At 49.5% G+C, this 15,087-nt stretch overlaps 2 protein-coding genes across 2 annotated transcripts; one reads left to right on the top strand and one right to left on the bottom strand.

Annotated features, from left to right (window-relative positions):
* Positions 1-9,326: 9,326 nt before the first annotated feature.
* Positions 9,327-11,151, top strand: LOC123155605 (UPF0481 protein At3g47200-like). The gene is made up of 2 exons (XM_044573760.1): positions 9,327-9,530; positions 9,643-11,151. The coding sequence occupies exon 2, from the start codon at positions 9,654-9,656 to the stop codon at positions 10,935-10,937; it is 1,284 nt and encodes a 427-aa protein (XP_044429695.1). The 5' UTR covers positions 9,327-9,530; positions 9,643-9,653; the 3' UTR covers positions 10,938-11,151.
* A 2,143-nt stretch (positions 11,152-13,294) lies between these two features.
* On the bottom strand, positions 13,295-14,009 carry LOC123157011 (60S ribosomal protein L27-3). Its single transcript, XM_044575234.1, has one exon. It carries the CDS (start codon positions 13,925-13,927, stop codon positions 13,514-13,516), a length of 414 nt encoding a protein of 137 aa, XP_044431169.1. The 5' UTR covers positions 13,928-14,009; the 3' UTR covers positions 13,295-13,513.
* Positions 14,010-15,087: the final 1,078 nt, after the last annotated feature.

Here is a 15,087-nt window from a genome sequence, read left to right on the forward strand (position 1 = left end):
ACGGGGAGGACGATGCCACCCGTCATGGCCGTAAAGGGCCGGATTCGGTCGAAGACCTGGCGACGATCCTGTCCGGCCTGTATAAGGGGGAGAAGGAGGATTTCCTTCGGATGAACCCGTTAAATGGGTTCTCCATGAATAATCCCCGGCCTTGGGTAAGCGAACACTCTGCGTGCCCGACTCATGCTTTTTGAAACTTAAGTTTCTTATATTGTGTTCTTCTTTCGACGCAGGAACTGCGCCGAATCGTGGAGGACATGCTAAGTCCAGCTCCGCAACCCGAGGATCCAGAGAGATCCCGGGATCCGGCCTCCGAAGAGGATCCGGACATAAAGGTGGAGCTAATCGACGGGGTGTTCCACCAGCTCAGCATGGACAATGCCTTAGTCGCCATCACGGCCGACTATCCCGGACTATATCCGGCTTCCCAGGTGATTGCGACCGAAGTCCTGACACCGTCATTCCTTCCTTGCTTATTTCTGACCACCGTATATGATGGCGCCGTGCAGGAGGCGCCCCTAGGGCGAGAAGCCGAGCTCGCGGTGGCTGACCAACAAAGGCCAGTCCGGACCAGTAGGCGGAAGAGGAGCGCGGCGCGGACTGAAACGTCACCGCAAAGGTGTTGCTCACAATTCATTATTTAGAGCAACATTCCTAGGAAGCGTTTGAGTGCTCATGACTTTTGTAGGGAAAAAAGCGCCTGCCGGACTGCGGGCGTGGAGGTTGCCAATCCAACCTCTACCAGCCAGGCTCCAGCACCTGGTCTGGAGGGGGAGGCGTGCGCAAGGCGCGAGCCGGACGTTCCTCCGACGGAGGATGCCGACAGACTGTCCGCCACCAAGTCTGAGGTGGAGAGTGCCATGAATCACAGGCGCCGCCGGACAGTATTTCGTGACGCGTGCTTCTCCCCCGAGGCGTTGAATGCCTTTAACACGGGGGACGCGCACCTTCGTGCTGCTCAAGATGGTTTTACCAGAGCCACGGAGCAGTATGTAAAAGACATACGGGTAAGAGAATTTAATAGTTGTATATGCCAGTAGCCCCCGAGATTTAAAGTAGTTATATTAACTGATTTAAGGATCATATGAAACGTAGGATCTTACCGAGAAGAATACCCAACTGTCTCAGGAGCTGCAGGAGTGCAAGGCCCAACTTGAGGCCGCACTCTCTGGCGCAGGAGGAAACACAGGGACCTCTCCTGGTAACGCATTATTTTAGAAAGATAAGTAGCGTTTGGCCTTTACGCAAGTCTAAAAAATGACGTTGCAGGTGCTGCCGGACAAGATCCGGACAGGCAAGAACTTTTGCGCCAACTGAAGGCCGGTGAGAGGGTGTTGCATAAGGTGCAGCATGAAAGGAACAAGCTCCAGGATGCCCATGCCCAGCTTGGAGAAGAGCTGAAAGGCGTTCGGGCCGAGCTGTCGGGCTCCGTTAAGGAGAATCGGCGGCTTCGTCGCGGCATCTATAGTAAGTGCTTGAGCGAACTCCTTTGAAAAGAAGAGTTCGGCGAGGAAGTCGATTTGACACAATATGTCTGCTGGTATGCTCACAGGTCGCCCTGCGGAGGAGATGCCCGTATCAACGGGTGATCAACTTCTCGAATTGTTGCAACTGATCGAATGAGTTCGGCAGGCAATGAGCGGCGTCATCCAGGCTTTATGGCCAGCCTTCTCCTTACCCGAGGGTCTTGGGGAGCTTGCAGAGAAGCTTCAGGGAGTGCGGCAGCGCTTCCATTTATGGAAGATTTCGGCCTGCCGCCAAGGTGCCAGGGAGGCCTGGGCCATGGTAAAGACACGGTACAAGAAGGCGGATCCCAACCACATGGCCGAAGTCGGACCTGTGGGGCCCGATGGGAAGGAGATCCCTGTGAGTTTAGTATACGGCCAAGTAGAGTTGGCCGCTAAATTTTCCCAACAGGACTGTAAATTATACAACCTGGTAGACAGGATTGAGGAAGAATACAATCAGTGGATTTGACAATGTATTATAAAATGACATATAAAATGCCTTCTAGCCGGATTGTAGATCGTTTGTCTTTGCCGACCTTTTCGCTTCGACCTCGGGACCCTAGAGTCCGGAGTGTGTCCGAATACCTTCTCCATTATGAAAGAACCGGGGTATGCATGGAGACCAGGCGTAGGGGTCATTAGTGCTTTATCAGACAAGTGTCCAACTAGTTATGTTATATTACATGGGTAGTAAGAAACATCTTCCAGGGAGAATAGTTCCGTTAAGGGTTCCTTTCCTCTGGGGGTGGCATGCCCTAAAGTGCATGTCAGGACTGCGAAAAAAAGCAGAAAAACATCTGGGGGGCAGATAAATAAGTGGATAAAAACCATCTTTTAAGTCACCGACCGAATATTCCCTTAAGAACGCTAGCTTTCGGCTTCACCCAGTCTGAGGTACACATCCGGCTGACCCGGCAGTAACAATTGCAGAGGTGCTCCCTTTACCTCCTAGCCGAACAATCGGGAACGTAGGGGTAAGCACAGGAGCCAGGCAACCCAGCTTGGCCAAAACTTAAGTCATATCGATGCATATAATGGTGAATAAAAGGTACATGTGGAGGCTTGACACATGTGCTGGGCATGAAGCCCTTATAATTAAGCTTCTGGTAAAGAAGCCCCCAGGTATAATGAGTGCGGATAGCACATCAATTGCGCGCGAACGATGCGCAAGTAGGCCTTTAAGGCTTTGATGAATAGGGTTGAGAAGAAAAAGATAAACAAAAGGCAGCTGAAGTAAAAAAATTTGGACGGGGGGAAAGGGACGAACTCTTAGTCCGGCGCTAGGCATAGAATCTTCGGAGGCGGGCTGCGTTCCATGGGTTCGGCTCGAGTCGGTTATCCGACGTATTTCGTAGACGGTACGCTCCGCCGGTCAAGACTTTATCGATGATGAAGGGGCCTTCCCATTTGGGCTTGAGCTTGTCCTTTTTCTTGTCCGGCGGGCGTAGAACCAGTTCGCCAACGTTGTAAGTCTTGGCCCGTACTTCTCTGCTTTGGTATCTTTGAGCATGCTGCTGATAAAATGCGGAACGAGCCTTGGCGACGTCGCGTTGTTCCTCCAATGCGTCCAAGCTGTCCTGCCGATCCAACTCGGCTTCTCTTTCTTCGTACATGCGCACTCGAGGTGAGTCATGAATTATGTCGTAGGGCAAAACTGCTTCTGCGCCGTATACCATAAAAAATGGTGTGAATCCGGTAGTACGGTTAGGCGTTGTCCGCAGCCCCCAGAGTACGGAGTCGAGCTCCTCTACCCAGTGTGTGTTAGATTTCCTAAGGGACCGCACTAGTCTGGGTTTGATGCCGCTCATTATTAGACCATTTGCTCGTTCCACTTGACCGTTGGTTTGAGGATGATAGACTGAAGCGTAATCGAGCTTGATGCCCCTATTTTTGCACCATGATTTAACCTCATCGGCCGTGAAGTTCGTGCCGTTATCGGTGATGATGCTGTGGGGGACACCATAACGGTGTACTACCCCAGATATAAAGTCTATCACTGGTTCGGACTCTGCCGTTTTAACTGGCTTGGCCTCTATCCATTTGGTGAATTTATCCACCATGAACAATAGGTACCTTTGCTTGTGGGTTCCCCCTTTAAGTGGTCCAACCATGTCAAGCCCCCAGACCGCGAACGGCCAGGTAATGGGTATAGTTTTGAGGGCGGTGGGTGGCATGTGGCTCTGATTAATAAAGAGCTGACAACCGACGCATCTTCGGACTAAGTCCTGAGCATCTGCCCGGACCGTCGGCCAATAAAATCCTGTACGGAATGCCTTTCCTACAAGGGCCCGGGCTGCGGCGTGGTGTCCGCCTAGTCCGGCGTGAATTTCAGCCAGAAGGTCTCGCCCTTCCTCTTCGGAGATACACCTTTGAAGGACTCCGGTTGTGCTTTTCTTATAGAGTTCTCCCTCATGGACCTTGTAGGCTTTAGATCGCCGGACTATGCAGCGGGCCTCATTATGGTCTTCGGGGAGTTCCTGCCTAAGCAAGTAGGCTAGGAACGGCTCTGTCCATGGGGCGATTACTGCCATTATGTCGTGAGCTGAGGGTGTTGTTTCGTCGGCTGGATCGCCGGTTATGTCAGATTATCCTGCGGCTGCCTCCGGTTTGTTATTTCCGGACTCCTCTTCCCATAGTACGGATGGCTTGAACAGCTGTTCCAGGAAGATATTTGGAGGGACAGCGTCATGTTTTGCGCCGATGCGTGCCAATATGTCGGTCGCTTGGTTATTATCTCTGGCTACGGGGTGGAATTCAAGTCCTTCGAACCGAGCTGACATTTTAAGGACGGCGTTGCGATAGGCTGCCATTTTTGGATCCTTGGCGTCAAAGTCTCCATTTACTTGGGGTATTGCCAGGTTTGAGTCCCCGCGCACCTCTAGGCGTTGGATGCCCATGGAGATTGCCATCCGGAGGCCATGTAAGAGGGCCTCGTATTCGGCTGCGTTGTTGGAGTCCGTCTACATTATCTGGAGTACGTATTGGACTCTGTCCCCGGTTGGGGACGTTAGTACGATGCCAGCCCCCAATCCGGCCAACATTTTGGAGCCGTCGAAATGCATAATCCAATTGGAGTATGCGCCGTACTCTTTAGGGAGTTCGGCTTCAGTCCACTCAGCGACAAAGTCAGCCAAAACTTGCGACTTTATAGCTCGCCGGGGTTTGTAAGTTATGTCGAATGGTAAGAGCTCAATGGCCCATTTTGCAATCCTGCCCGTTGCGTCGCGGTTATTTATAATGTCATTTAGGGGTACTTCGGAGGCCACTGTTATAGAACACTCTTGAAAGTAGTGTCGGAGCTTCCGGGATGCCATGAACACCGCATACGCTATCTTTTGATAGTGCGGGTAACGGGACTTGCATGGGGTTAAAACAGTGGATACATAGTACACTGGTTTTTGAAGAGGGAATTTATGCCCTTCTGTCTCTCGTTCTACGACGAGCATCGCGCTTGCTACTTAATGTGTTGCCGCGATGTATAACAACATAGGTTCGCCCAGGTTGGGCGCAGCCAGGACCGGATTCGTTGCCAATATGGTCTTTATTTCTTCGAGTCCGGCAGTGGCAGCATCCGTCCACTCGAAGTGTTCGATGTGCCTAAGGAGGCGATAGAGGGGCAATGCCTTTTCTCCTAGGAGGGAGATAAAGCGGCTGAGAGCCGCCACGCCTCCAGTCAATTTCTGGATTTGTTCGAGGTTTTTTGGAATATCCAACTGCGATAGGGCTCGGATCTTGGCCGGATTTGCTTCAATTCCTCTACCAGATACAAAGAAGCCCAAGAGCTTTCCGGCTGGTACGCCGAAAATGCATTTTTCCGGATTCAGCTTGATGTCATATGCTCGGAGGTTGTCGAATGTGACCCTCAAGTCGTCTACTAGAGTTTCGACGTGTTTGGTTTTGACGACTACGTCGTCTACGTATGCCTCTACTGTTTTGCCGATCTGGGTAGCCAGACATGTCTGAATCATGCGCTGATATGTTACGCCGGCGTTTTTAAGTCCGAAGGGCATCGTGTTGAAGCAGAATGGTCCATATGGAGTAATGAACGTCGTTGCGGCTTGATCCGCTTCTGCCATCTTGATTTGATGATAGCCGGAGTATGCGTCCAGGAAGCACAATGAATCGTGCCCTGCAGTGGCATCGATGATTTGGTTGATGCGGGGGAGGGGGAAGGGATCCTTTGGGCAGGCTTTATTTAGATCTTTGAAATCGACACATAGGCGCCAGGATCTGTCCTTCTTTGGTACCATTACCAGGTTTGCTAGCCAATCCGGATGTTTGATATCTCTGATGAATCCAGCTTCCAATAGTTTGGCTAGTTCTTCTCCCATTGCCTGTCTTTTGGGTTCGGAAAATCGTCGAAGAGCCTGTTTGACTGGCTTGAACCCTTTTAGGATGTTTAGGCTATGCTCTGCCAGCCTGCGAGGGATTCCTGGCATATCTGAAGGATGCCAGGCAAAAATGTCCCAATTTTCCCGAAGGAATACTCGCAGCGCGGCGTCTACATCAGGGTTCAACTGTGCCCCGATGGAGGCCGTCTTTGTCGGGTCCGTTGGGTGGACCTGGAATTTTATAATTTCGTCCGCTGGTTTAAAGGGGGTGGACTTGGATCTCTTATCGAGTATCACGTCGTCTCTGTGCACCGTAGCGCGCAGCGCGGTGAGTTCCTCTGCCGCTAGGGCTTCGGATAGTGCCTCCAGGGCTAATGCAGCTATTTTGTTTTCGGCACGGAGTGCATTGTCCGGATCACTAACGAGAGTGATTATCCCACCGGGCCCAGGCATTTTGAGCTTCATGTACCTGTAATGGGATACGGCTTGGAAAATTGTGAATGCCTCTCGTCCTAATATAGCGTGGTATCCGCTGCTGAGCGGGGCCACTTGGAACGTGATTTCTTCGGACCTGTAATTGTCCGGCGAGCCGAACACCACATCGAGTGTGATTTTTCCGATGCAGCATGCTTCCTGGGTAGGGATTATTCCTTTGAAGGTTGTGCTACTTCGCTGAATGCGGCTCCAGTCTATTTCCATTTTTTGAAGAGTTTCCTCGTAAATGAGGTTCAATCCGCTGCCGCCATCCATGAGTACCTTGGTAAGTCGAAAGCCGTCCACTATTGGACTGAGGATCAATGCGGTTGGTGTTCGGGCTGTTCGGAATTTAGGTTCGTCGCTGGCGTTGAAGGTGATGGCCGCGTCGCTCCAAGGATTTGTTGTTGCTACTTGGTAGACTTCGGCAAGGCTGTGGATCGTTCGTTTCCGCATATTGTTTGATGCGAAAGTCTCGAAGACGGTTGATACCGTACCAGTATTGTTGGTGTGGTTTCGCGGGGCTAGAAGCTCCTCGCCACTTTTGGCCACCTGCCGTAATATCCAACATGCACGAAGGCTATGTGTTGGGGTGGCGCCCTTGGTACTGTGAATTGTACAGGGTTTGCTGAGCCATCCATCCAGTACTGTTCCGTTCCCTTTAAGGGGCTTCTGTTTTTTGGTTCCTGTACTTGGTGCCTGAGTGTAATGCACCCTTTTGTTGCGGACTGGGGCTATGTTCGGGGCCGGATTATCCCAAAACCTATCTTCGGTTTTCCAGAAACTTTCTATGGCACAGTACTTTCGCACTATGGATGCCAAGTCGGCGAAGCGCGTGATTTCACGATGGCTGACGGCGTTCAAGATTCCCCTGTCCGTGCAATTGTTGCAAAAGATCGAGATTGCATTTTCCTCTCGGCAGTCCTTTATCCGGTCCATGACCAGGAGGAATCTGGCCCAGTAATGATGTACTGTTTCGGCTGGCTCTTGCCGGATTAGAGATAAATCGCATATATCTGGACGGGCGGGCCTAATTGAGCCCGGGACCCTGCCCATCTCGAGGCTCAAGGGCCGAGAAGTTTCCGAATTTGGAAGCTTGGAAAGTGGAACATTGTCCAACGGGTCCGGTCCGATGCCTGACTTTATGTTCAGTGCTTGATCGGAATCCGCTCCTCCGCGGGAATCCGGCATGGAGGGTTCGGTAGCCCGGACACGACTAGTTTTCAATATGGGAGAAGGATCGTCGCGATGTTCCTCTACCACCGTGACGTGGTGGGTAACCTGGGGAGAGTTAATCTCTCTCAGATCGGTTTTAAGCCCGATCCGACTGTAGTCTGTAGCGACTCCCAGGGCGGCGATCTGATCCAAGAGTTCGTTTACAGATGAGAGCTCTGCTGGATCTAACTGCTCGGCGAATTCCGAGTTGACGTGAAGATTGCTCTCGATGACACGAGAGGTCATCGTTGAAGCGGTGGCCGGACAGGCGGTCATAAGAAAACCTCCTAGCCGGATAGTTTGGCCGGCGGCCAAGGCTTCATCGGCGAAGGTGCCGTCCTTGAAGACGGGAAGAGGCATCCTTCCTATCGGTGACGGCACAGAGGAACTCTCAATGAAAGCACCAATGTCGGTGTCAAAACCGGCGGATCTCGGGTAGGGGGTCCCGAACTGTGCGTCTAGGCGGATGGTAACAGGAGACAAGGGACACGATGTTTTACCCAGGTTCGGGCCCTCTTGATGGAGGTAAAACCCTATGTCCTGCTTGATTGATATTGATATTGTGGATGTTTACAAGAGTGGATCTACCACGAGATCAAGGAGGCTAAACCCTAGAAGCTAGCCTATGGTATGATTGTAATGGTTGTTGTTGTGTCCTACGGACTAGAGCCATCCGGTTTATATAGACACCGGAGAGGGCTAGGGTTACATAGAGTCGGTTACAATAGTAGGAGATCTACGTATCCGTATCGCCAAGCTTGCCTTCCACGCCAAGGAAAGTCCCATCCGGACACGGGACGAAGTCTTCAATCTTGTATCTTCATAGTCTTGGAGTCCGGTCGATGATGACGATAGTCCGGCCGATGATAGTTCGGCCGATGATGGTAGTCCGGCTATCCGGACACCCCCTAATCCGGGACTCCCTCACTAAGGGATATCTTTCTACTGGAGAACCAACTTCCTCGGTTGGTTCTAGAGCTCTTACGGACTTTTTTATGCCATCTCCTACATACGCTTTTGTGGTTGGTTATGCAGAAATTTTCAATGTCACCCCTTCATCAACTTCAGATTCAAACACAAGGATCACTATGGATGAACTCGATAAGTACAAGCCGCCACATCTCCTTGGGCTCCTCCGACACTATCAGATCGGCAATATGATTGACGACGGTCGTATTGACAATCTCGCATACTTCTCCTCAGCCAGTAGTGCCATTGAGCTGGCGGAACTCGGCATCAAGCTGACCGCCACCAACAAACCATGGTTCGCAGACATGAGCATCCACATAGACCACCTCTTCGGCCAGCTCTCCCTGGCGCCATTGTTCATAGATGACGTCACTGCTTGCTAACTAGTCAACATGGCAGTTTACGAGGCGTATAGTGGCTTGGGTATGTGAAGAAGATGAGGGTATAGTAATTGACAGGTGGGCCCCACGTCTCATTTGCCACATTAGTTGGTCAAAGTTGTTGATCTTCGAACCCGACAGGTGGGGTCAACCTATTGTTTTCTTTGTTTTCGTGAGCAAATCAGACAACTAGTGATCCGCGTTATAGGTTAGACGCAAAGTTGATGGTTTTTTGTGCTCTAGGACAAGTGTGATATCAAGTTGTTACTCTAGCCCAACTGTGGTGGTTTTGCGTAAATGACTCACTCTAGTGGAGATCGGATCCACTGAAAAGAAGGTTGCATGTGCACTTGTACAAGTTGTGCCTGCAGTGATAAAATAATAACTACTAGTACTAGAAAAATCTGCACTTCCTGAACCAAGACACGCAGCTAGCGCGCATTTGGAGGTCAGCGCCTTGATCGGCTACAACGTAACAGCAAGGCCACATGCTCGATCAGCCAGCTACAACGTGCTAACAACCGACGCCAAACAGGCAAGATTCAGCTTCCCCTTTCCGTTTCCTGAGATTTCAGCCCGAACCTGGACGCTGCGACTTGTACGCAAGTTCTCCGCTCGCTCCTACTCGCAGCACTGCAGGCTTCATTCCAGAGGTAGTTCCTTTCCTGAATTGGGTTCCTTGTTTATTTCTTGATTCTTGTCTAGTTTTTGTGTGAAAAGTTAGAATCTTGCTGATGTTGGGTCGCCCGTGATTTCTACCGACAGGTGTTGGCGCCATGAACCTCACTGGTATCAAGATCCAAGAGATGGTGAGGAATACGAGGGAGAGACTGGAGGCCGATTTCTCCAAGCTTGGAACCAAGATCCACAGGTTCCCACGAGGCTTACGAGGGGTCAACGAGCGCTACATCGTCCCGAGCTTCGTGTCCCTCGGCCCGTACCATCATGGCTCACCGCACCTGCGGGAGACAGAGGAGTTGAAGCACGCGGCAGCCCACTACTTGTGCGAGAAGTCAGGCCGCTCAGTTGAGGAGGTCTACGGCAAGATCCTCTCCATCGGCACTGAAGCCCGCAGCTGCTACGCCGATGGTGCAGTGGCGAAGTTCACGGACGCTGAATTTGCGGTAATGATGTTCCTCGATGGTTGCTATCTGCTGCACTATATGGACATGGATTACCAGTATGCTTTATTGTACAATCGGATGACCCTGTCCACGGGACCTTGCATGCTAAGAGATATGTTCCTGCTTGAGAATCAGCTTCCTTGGTTGATTCTAGAGGCTCTTACGGACTTTTTTATGCCATATCCTGCATACTACATTGTTATTGGTTTGGCGAAAAATTTTGATATCACCCCACAATATTTATCAGATTCAGATTCAAATGGTGCAAGGGTTTCTGTTGACGAACTCAAGATATACAGGCCGCCACATCTCCTTGGGCTCCTCCGGTACCATCTGATTGGTGATATGACTGGAAAAGATCATACTCACAGTCTCACTTGCTCCTCACTAGCCAGCAGTGCGACTGAGCTCGCGGAAATCGGCATCAAGCTGACCGCCAACAGCAAGACATGGTTTGCAGACATGAGCATGCAAAGAGACCCTATCTTGTGCGGCCAGCTCTCACTGGCACCATTGTTTATAAATGATGCCAATGCATGCTGGCTCGTCAACATGGCAGCTTATGAGGCCTGCGTGTCCAGCACAACTCCAGCAGATGGCTTCGTCATCAGCTCATACATCTCCATACTGGCAATGCTCGTGGACAAGAAAGAGGACGTGCACGAGCTGCGGACGAAGCACCTCGTTAACAGCTTCTTCAGCACCCATGAGCTGCTCGTTTTCTTCAAGGACCTTGCTCGCCACATGCGCCTCGGCTACCGCTACTTTGTCATCACGGAGAAGATTGAGATGTTCAAGCGTGAAAGGCCTGTGAGGATCGCCGTGCATAGGTTCGTATACAACAACTTCAAGACGATCATCACTGTGCTCTCTGTTGCTGGTGTGCTCGCAGGTATCTTCAGAACCTTGATGAGTCTCAAGCAGCATCAGCCGTAGCGGTTCGCGGTGAAGCATGTGCGCTGTCAAATTATTTTGTGATTCATCTACAGTTTTCGTGCTTATTGCAGTGTGATCGATGTCGTACGTACGGACTCCATGTGTAAAATTATCCCATCACATCCACCTTGTTTTGATCCCTTACTAGATCTACATGGTGTGACATATCCAATCACAGTATATGTATTATGTATATCCTGTGTGTATACCTGCTTGTGCTATCATTAGAAATCTGTCTTAGTCAGCCCCTTCCCTTCGATCGCCTCTTAGTTTGGTGTGTGTCGAATGCACCTGTTTTCCAATTCTACACATGTTTATAAGACGATAATCACAGATATAGCATCCTGAAGTCTCTTCTCTTGGATCATCGATTCGATCTAATTGTACTATTTTACCCAAACGGAGGGACTGGACTTACCACCGCCACTCTTCTTATTCTCGAACCCTGTTTGACGGTGTATCCCCAGAACAGATAGTGGACAATCCATGCTCATGCAGTTTTGACATGGATAGGAAGATACACATGGATGGACGTTCGCTAGTCAGACTAAGAGATTCCAATCATTTCAGGTCGATCTCAAAACAATACAACACCTAAAAGATATAAAACCAAGGGACCAATTGAAAAGCAATTGCGGCAAATGATTCGGGTTATTGCAGACATGCACATATTAACAGCAAAAAGAAAAGGTAACACAACACAATCACAGACAGTTTGTCATTCAAGATACACATTTAAAAACAAACACCAAGTTAGAAAGTGAAAAAAAAACAGGTCACACAAATGAAGATGGTCACACAAAAGGAGTACTGAACTAGAATGTCACCAGTAGAGAATGGCTTCTAGAGCACAACATGGAAATAAATCCCATCAGAGCCTGCCTCTATATATACTGTCAGAATACATATGCTGGCTCTCGCTTATTGGATGGGTGGATACTACACTGGAAAATCACCCTCTTGCAATGTTGGCTCCATTTTACAACGCAAATCGGTCCCAGACTACAGCAAGCCGTGCTCATTTACCTAACCAAAGGGAGCTGCCTGTGCAAAATTAGAACTGTGAAGTGCTTGCTTGGACTCTGCTGTTCTGTGCGCTCTATACTCAAACATACTATCATGCAATGTAACATATCTGTCGTCCTCATCAACTCTCACATGGTATCAGACTCCTAGCCCGGGCTAGGAATCTGATACCATGTTAGAATTGATAAAAGACGACACGTACATCTTCATTGCGAGACAATAGGCCCAAATATATAACACACAAGTGCAAAAGAGACCAAATCAAAGACAACACATTACTAATCCTGTACAAACTAACCACAGCACAACTGATGTGCTACAACAAACAAACTCCTACATGACACACAAATGAATCCTAGACCAGTCATGTTCATTTACCTAAGCAATCCATAAATGTTTGTACAAAATTAGCAATGCGGAGCAATCGATTGGACTCTGATGTTCCTCGTGCTCTATATTCAAACATACCACCATACAATGAAATATATGTGTTATAATTTTCTACCCAACTTGGTAATCAGAGCCATAGCATAAAGGGCTAAAGCTAAGATATCTAGTTAGGATTGATAAAAACAACACATGTTCACTGGGTGACAATATGCCAAAATATAAAAAAGAGGCATACAAGAGACCCATCAAAGACAACACATGACCTAATGTTGTACTAAGACCAGTGACATAAACAAAGCACAGCTGATGTGGTGCTAAACTGGATACAGATAAAGTTGCGAGGATGTGATGCTACACTACATTCTAATAAAGTTGGCAAGAGCACAGCACTTATAAGTGATATCCTGCTTCATTCACTATATAAGAAACAAGAGAGTTCACAAGCTTTGGCCTATTTTTTTCAACAATTAGCCATATAATGTGTTTATTTGGACCTCAGTGTCCCATATATTTGGTCTACCATGTAAATATGTCGGTATGTGTACTTCAATGGTAAGCATTGTATCAAAGCAATAACCAGAAGATACCACTGATGCATTAGCATTGTAATTTGTAAGCCAACAAAGCTATATAGGAAGTACAAGTACACAGGGAACTAAATACAAGACTACTCCACAGGCAATGAATAGCATCCTAGAGCACAAACTAGAATGTAAAACAGTGCCAGTTATAGTGCAGTGAAACGGCCAGCATGAATAAGCTACAATCATTACTGTAAAAAACAGACAAGCAAGATAGTCATAGAATGTCTACACTACTGATCACTAACAAACGAGGCCTAGCAGAATGCACAAGCAAGAACCAGAACACCACAAGAGCAAGATAGATTATACCAAAATCATTACAAAACAATAATATTAAGACACAACAGACAGCATATCTCACGAAGTAATAACGCGGAACAAAATTCCAACAAAGATCTATTCTTCACATGATTCAACACATGAAACACCATCATATCTCATAAGATCCACGCTAAACACAGAGTCTTCATGGGCAATTACCAAAACAGGGACGGATACCAAGAGCAAGCAGCTAAAAATGTAAACGGGTTCAGGTAGTAACGGCAGAGAAACGCCCTGCGCGGTCGGCCTGCAGGCCTAGAAGCGGAGCTTGGTGAAGAACCACCTGTTCTTGCCGGTCTTGAACCTCTCCTCGAGCTTGGCCTTGGCGGCCTTGGCGGCGCCCACCTTCTTGTCCTTGGAGGTGAGGGAGTCGGGCGCGCCGGAGGCCACCTCCTTGAGGTCGACGTCGAGGGTGTAGCGGGTGGGCATGAGGTGGGTGAAGTTGACGAGCTTGAGGAACACCTTGACGCGGGACTTCTTGGCCGTCTTCTTGGCCGAGTCCTTGCGGATCACCTTCTTCGGGTACTTGGCCAGGCCGGCGACGAGGCAGTGCCCGTAGGGGCGGTCGCGGGTGCCCTCCTCGAACACGCGCACGATCACCGCCTTCTTCCCGGCGTACCTGCCCTGCAGCAGGATCACCGCCTTGCCGGGCTTCAGGAACTTCACCATCTTCGCCTCCTTCCTCGAGCTGCGCCGCGCCGCCGCCGGTGGTGGGTTTGGGGGAGGGGGTTGTGGGCTGTGGGAGGGAGAAAGCGGGCGGCGGGGGTGGGAAGGAGATTATATAGCTTGGCGGCGCTAGGGTTTCCGTCGTGGTGTGGGGGTTTGGACGGTTGGATCTGGATCGGACGGTGGTGGGGGCACTAGGTTAGGGATCACGGTGGAATGGGCTTCTGCTAACAGGCTATATATGGGCCTATAAGGGGCTTGGGACATCGTTGTAGGGCCGTGTGGCTGGTTGCTACGCCTAGAGATAAAGGGCCGTGACCCTGTCCCTCAAAAAAAAATTACTGCCCATTCGCCAAAAGAAAAGTTTATTTGGTCGCTTTTGCTAGTATTCTTTTCCGAGAAAAACTTCTGATGTATCCATCTTTAATCATGGTAATATAACAAATATCAGAAAATAATAAAAATAATATCCAAATCCATAGACCACCTAGGGCCGGCTACAAGCACTAAAGTGAGCTAAAGGTGCGCCGTTGGCATCGCCCCTCCCTTGCCGGAGCTGAGCAAAACTTGTTGTAGTAGACCGTCCGGAAGTTGTCTTGCTAATGCCTCGTAGGACCAGCGTACCAGAATAGCGACTGCCACCGATGAAGAGATGTGTAGATCGAAAGACACACGAACGTAAACAGACGAAGACCAGATCCGAGTAGATTTACCAAAGCCACCATCAAACGAATTTTGTGAGATCCGTCGCTGACACACCTCAACACACCCTCCGACGATGCTGGACACATCACCAGAACAGGGGCTGGGGCGGGTAGAATCTTATTCCATCTTCAGAAAGCCATCGTCGTCTAGTTTTCCCGAGTAGGACACAAACCCTAGAAAACTAATAGAAACATCTAAAAACAGGTCCCTCCCGCCGGCAAGGGCCAGGATCCACCGCGCCCCATGACCCTAGGGCCACCAGAGAAGAGGATGACAGGCGCCGCCATCAACGAGAGACGAAGGAACCCTACCTTTTTTAGGAGCGGCGGTGGTTGTGTGTGTCTCGCGTTTGCTAGTATTTGACTTTTGGCGGTCTCTATTTCTCAAAAAAAAAAATTGACACTCTAAAAAAATTCATTTAAGCCATTTTTTCTTTTTATGTGTGTTTGTTTTTGTTT

The sequence above is a fragment of the Triticum aestivum genome, chromosome 7B (genome assembly GCF_018294505.1).
Source record: "Triticum aestivum cultivar Chinese Spring chromosome 7B, IWGSC CS RefSeq v2.1, whole genome shotgun sequence".
Taxonomy (NCBI): domain Eukaryota; kingdom Viridiplantae; phylum Streptophyta; class Magnoliopsida; order Poales; family Poaceae; genus Triticum; species Triticum aestivum.

Excerpts from the sequence above, each read along its gene's own strand:
- LOC123157011 (XM_044575234.1), bottom strand. The coding sequence starts at position 13,927 with ATGGTGAAGTTCCTGAAGCCCGGCAAGGCGGTGATCCTGCTGCAGGGC.
- LOC123155605 (XM_044573760.1), top strand. The coding sequence starts at position 9,654 with ATGAACCTCACTGGTATCAAGATCCAAGAGATGGTGAGGAATACGAGG.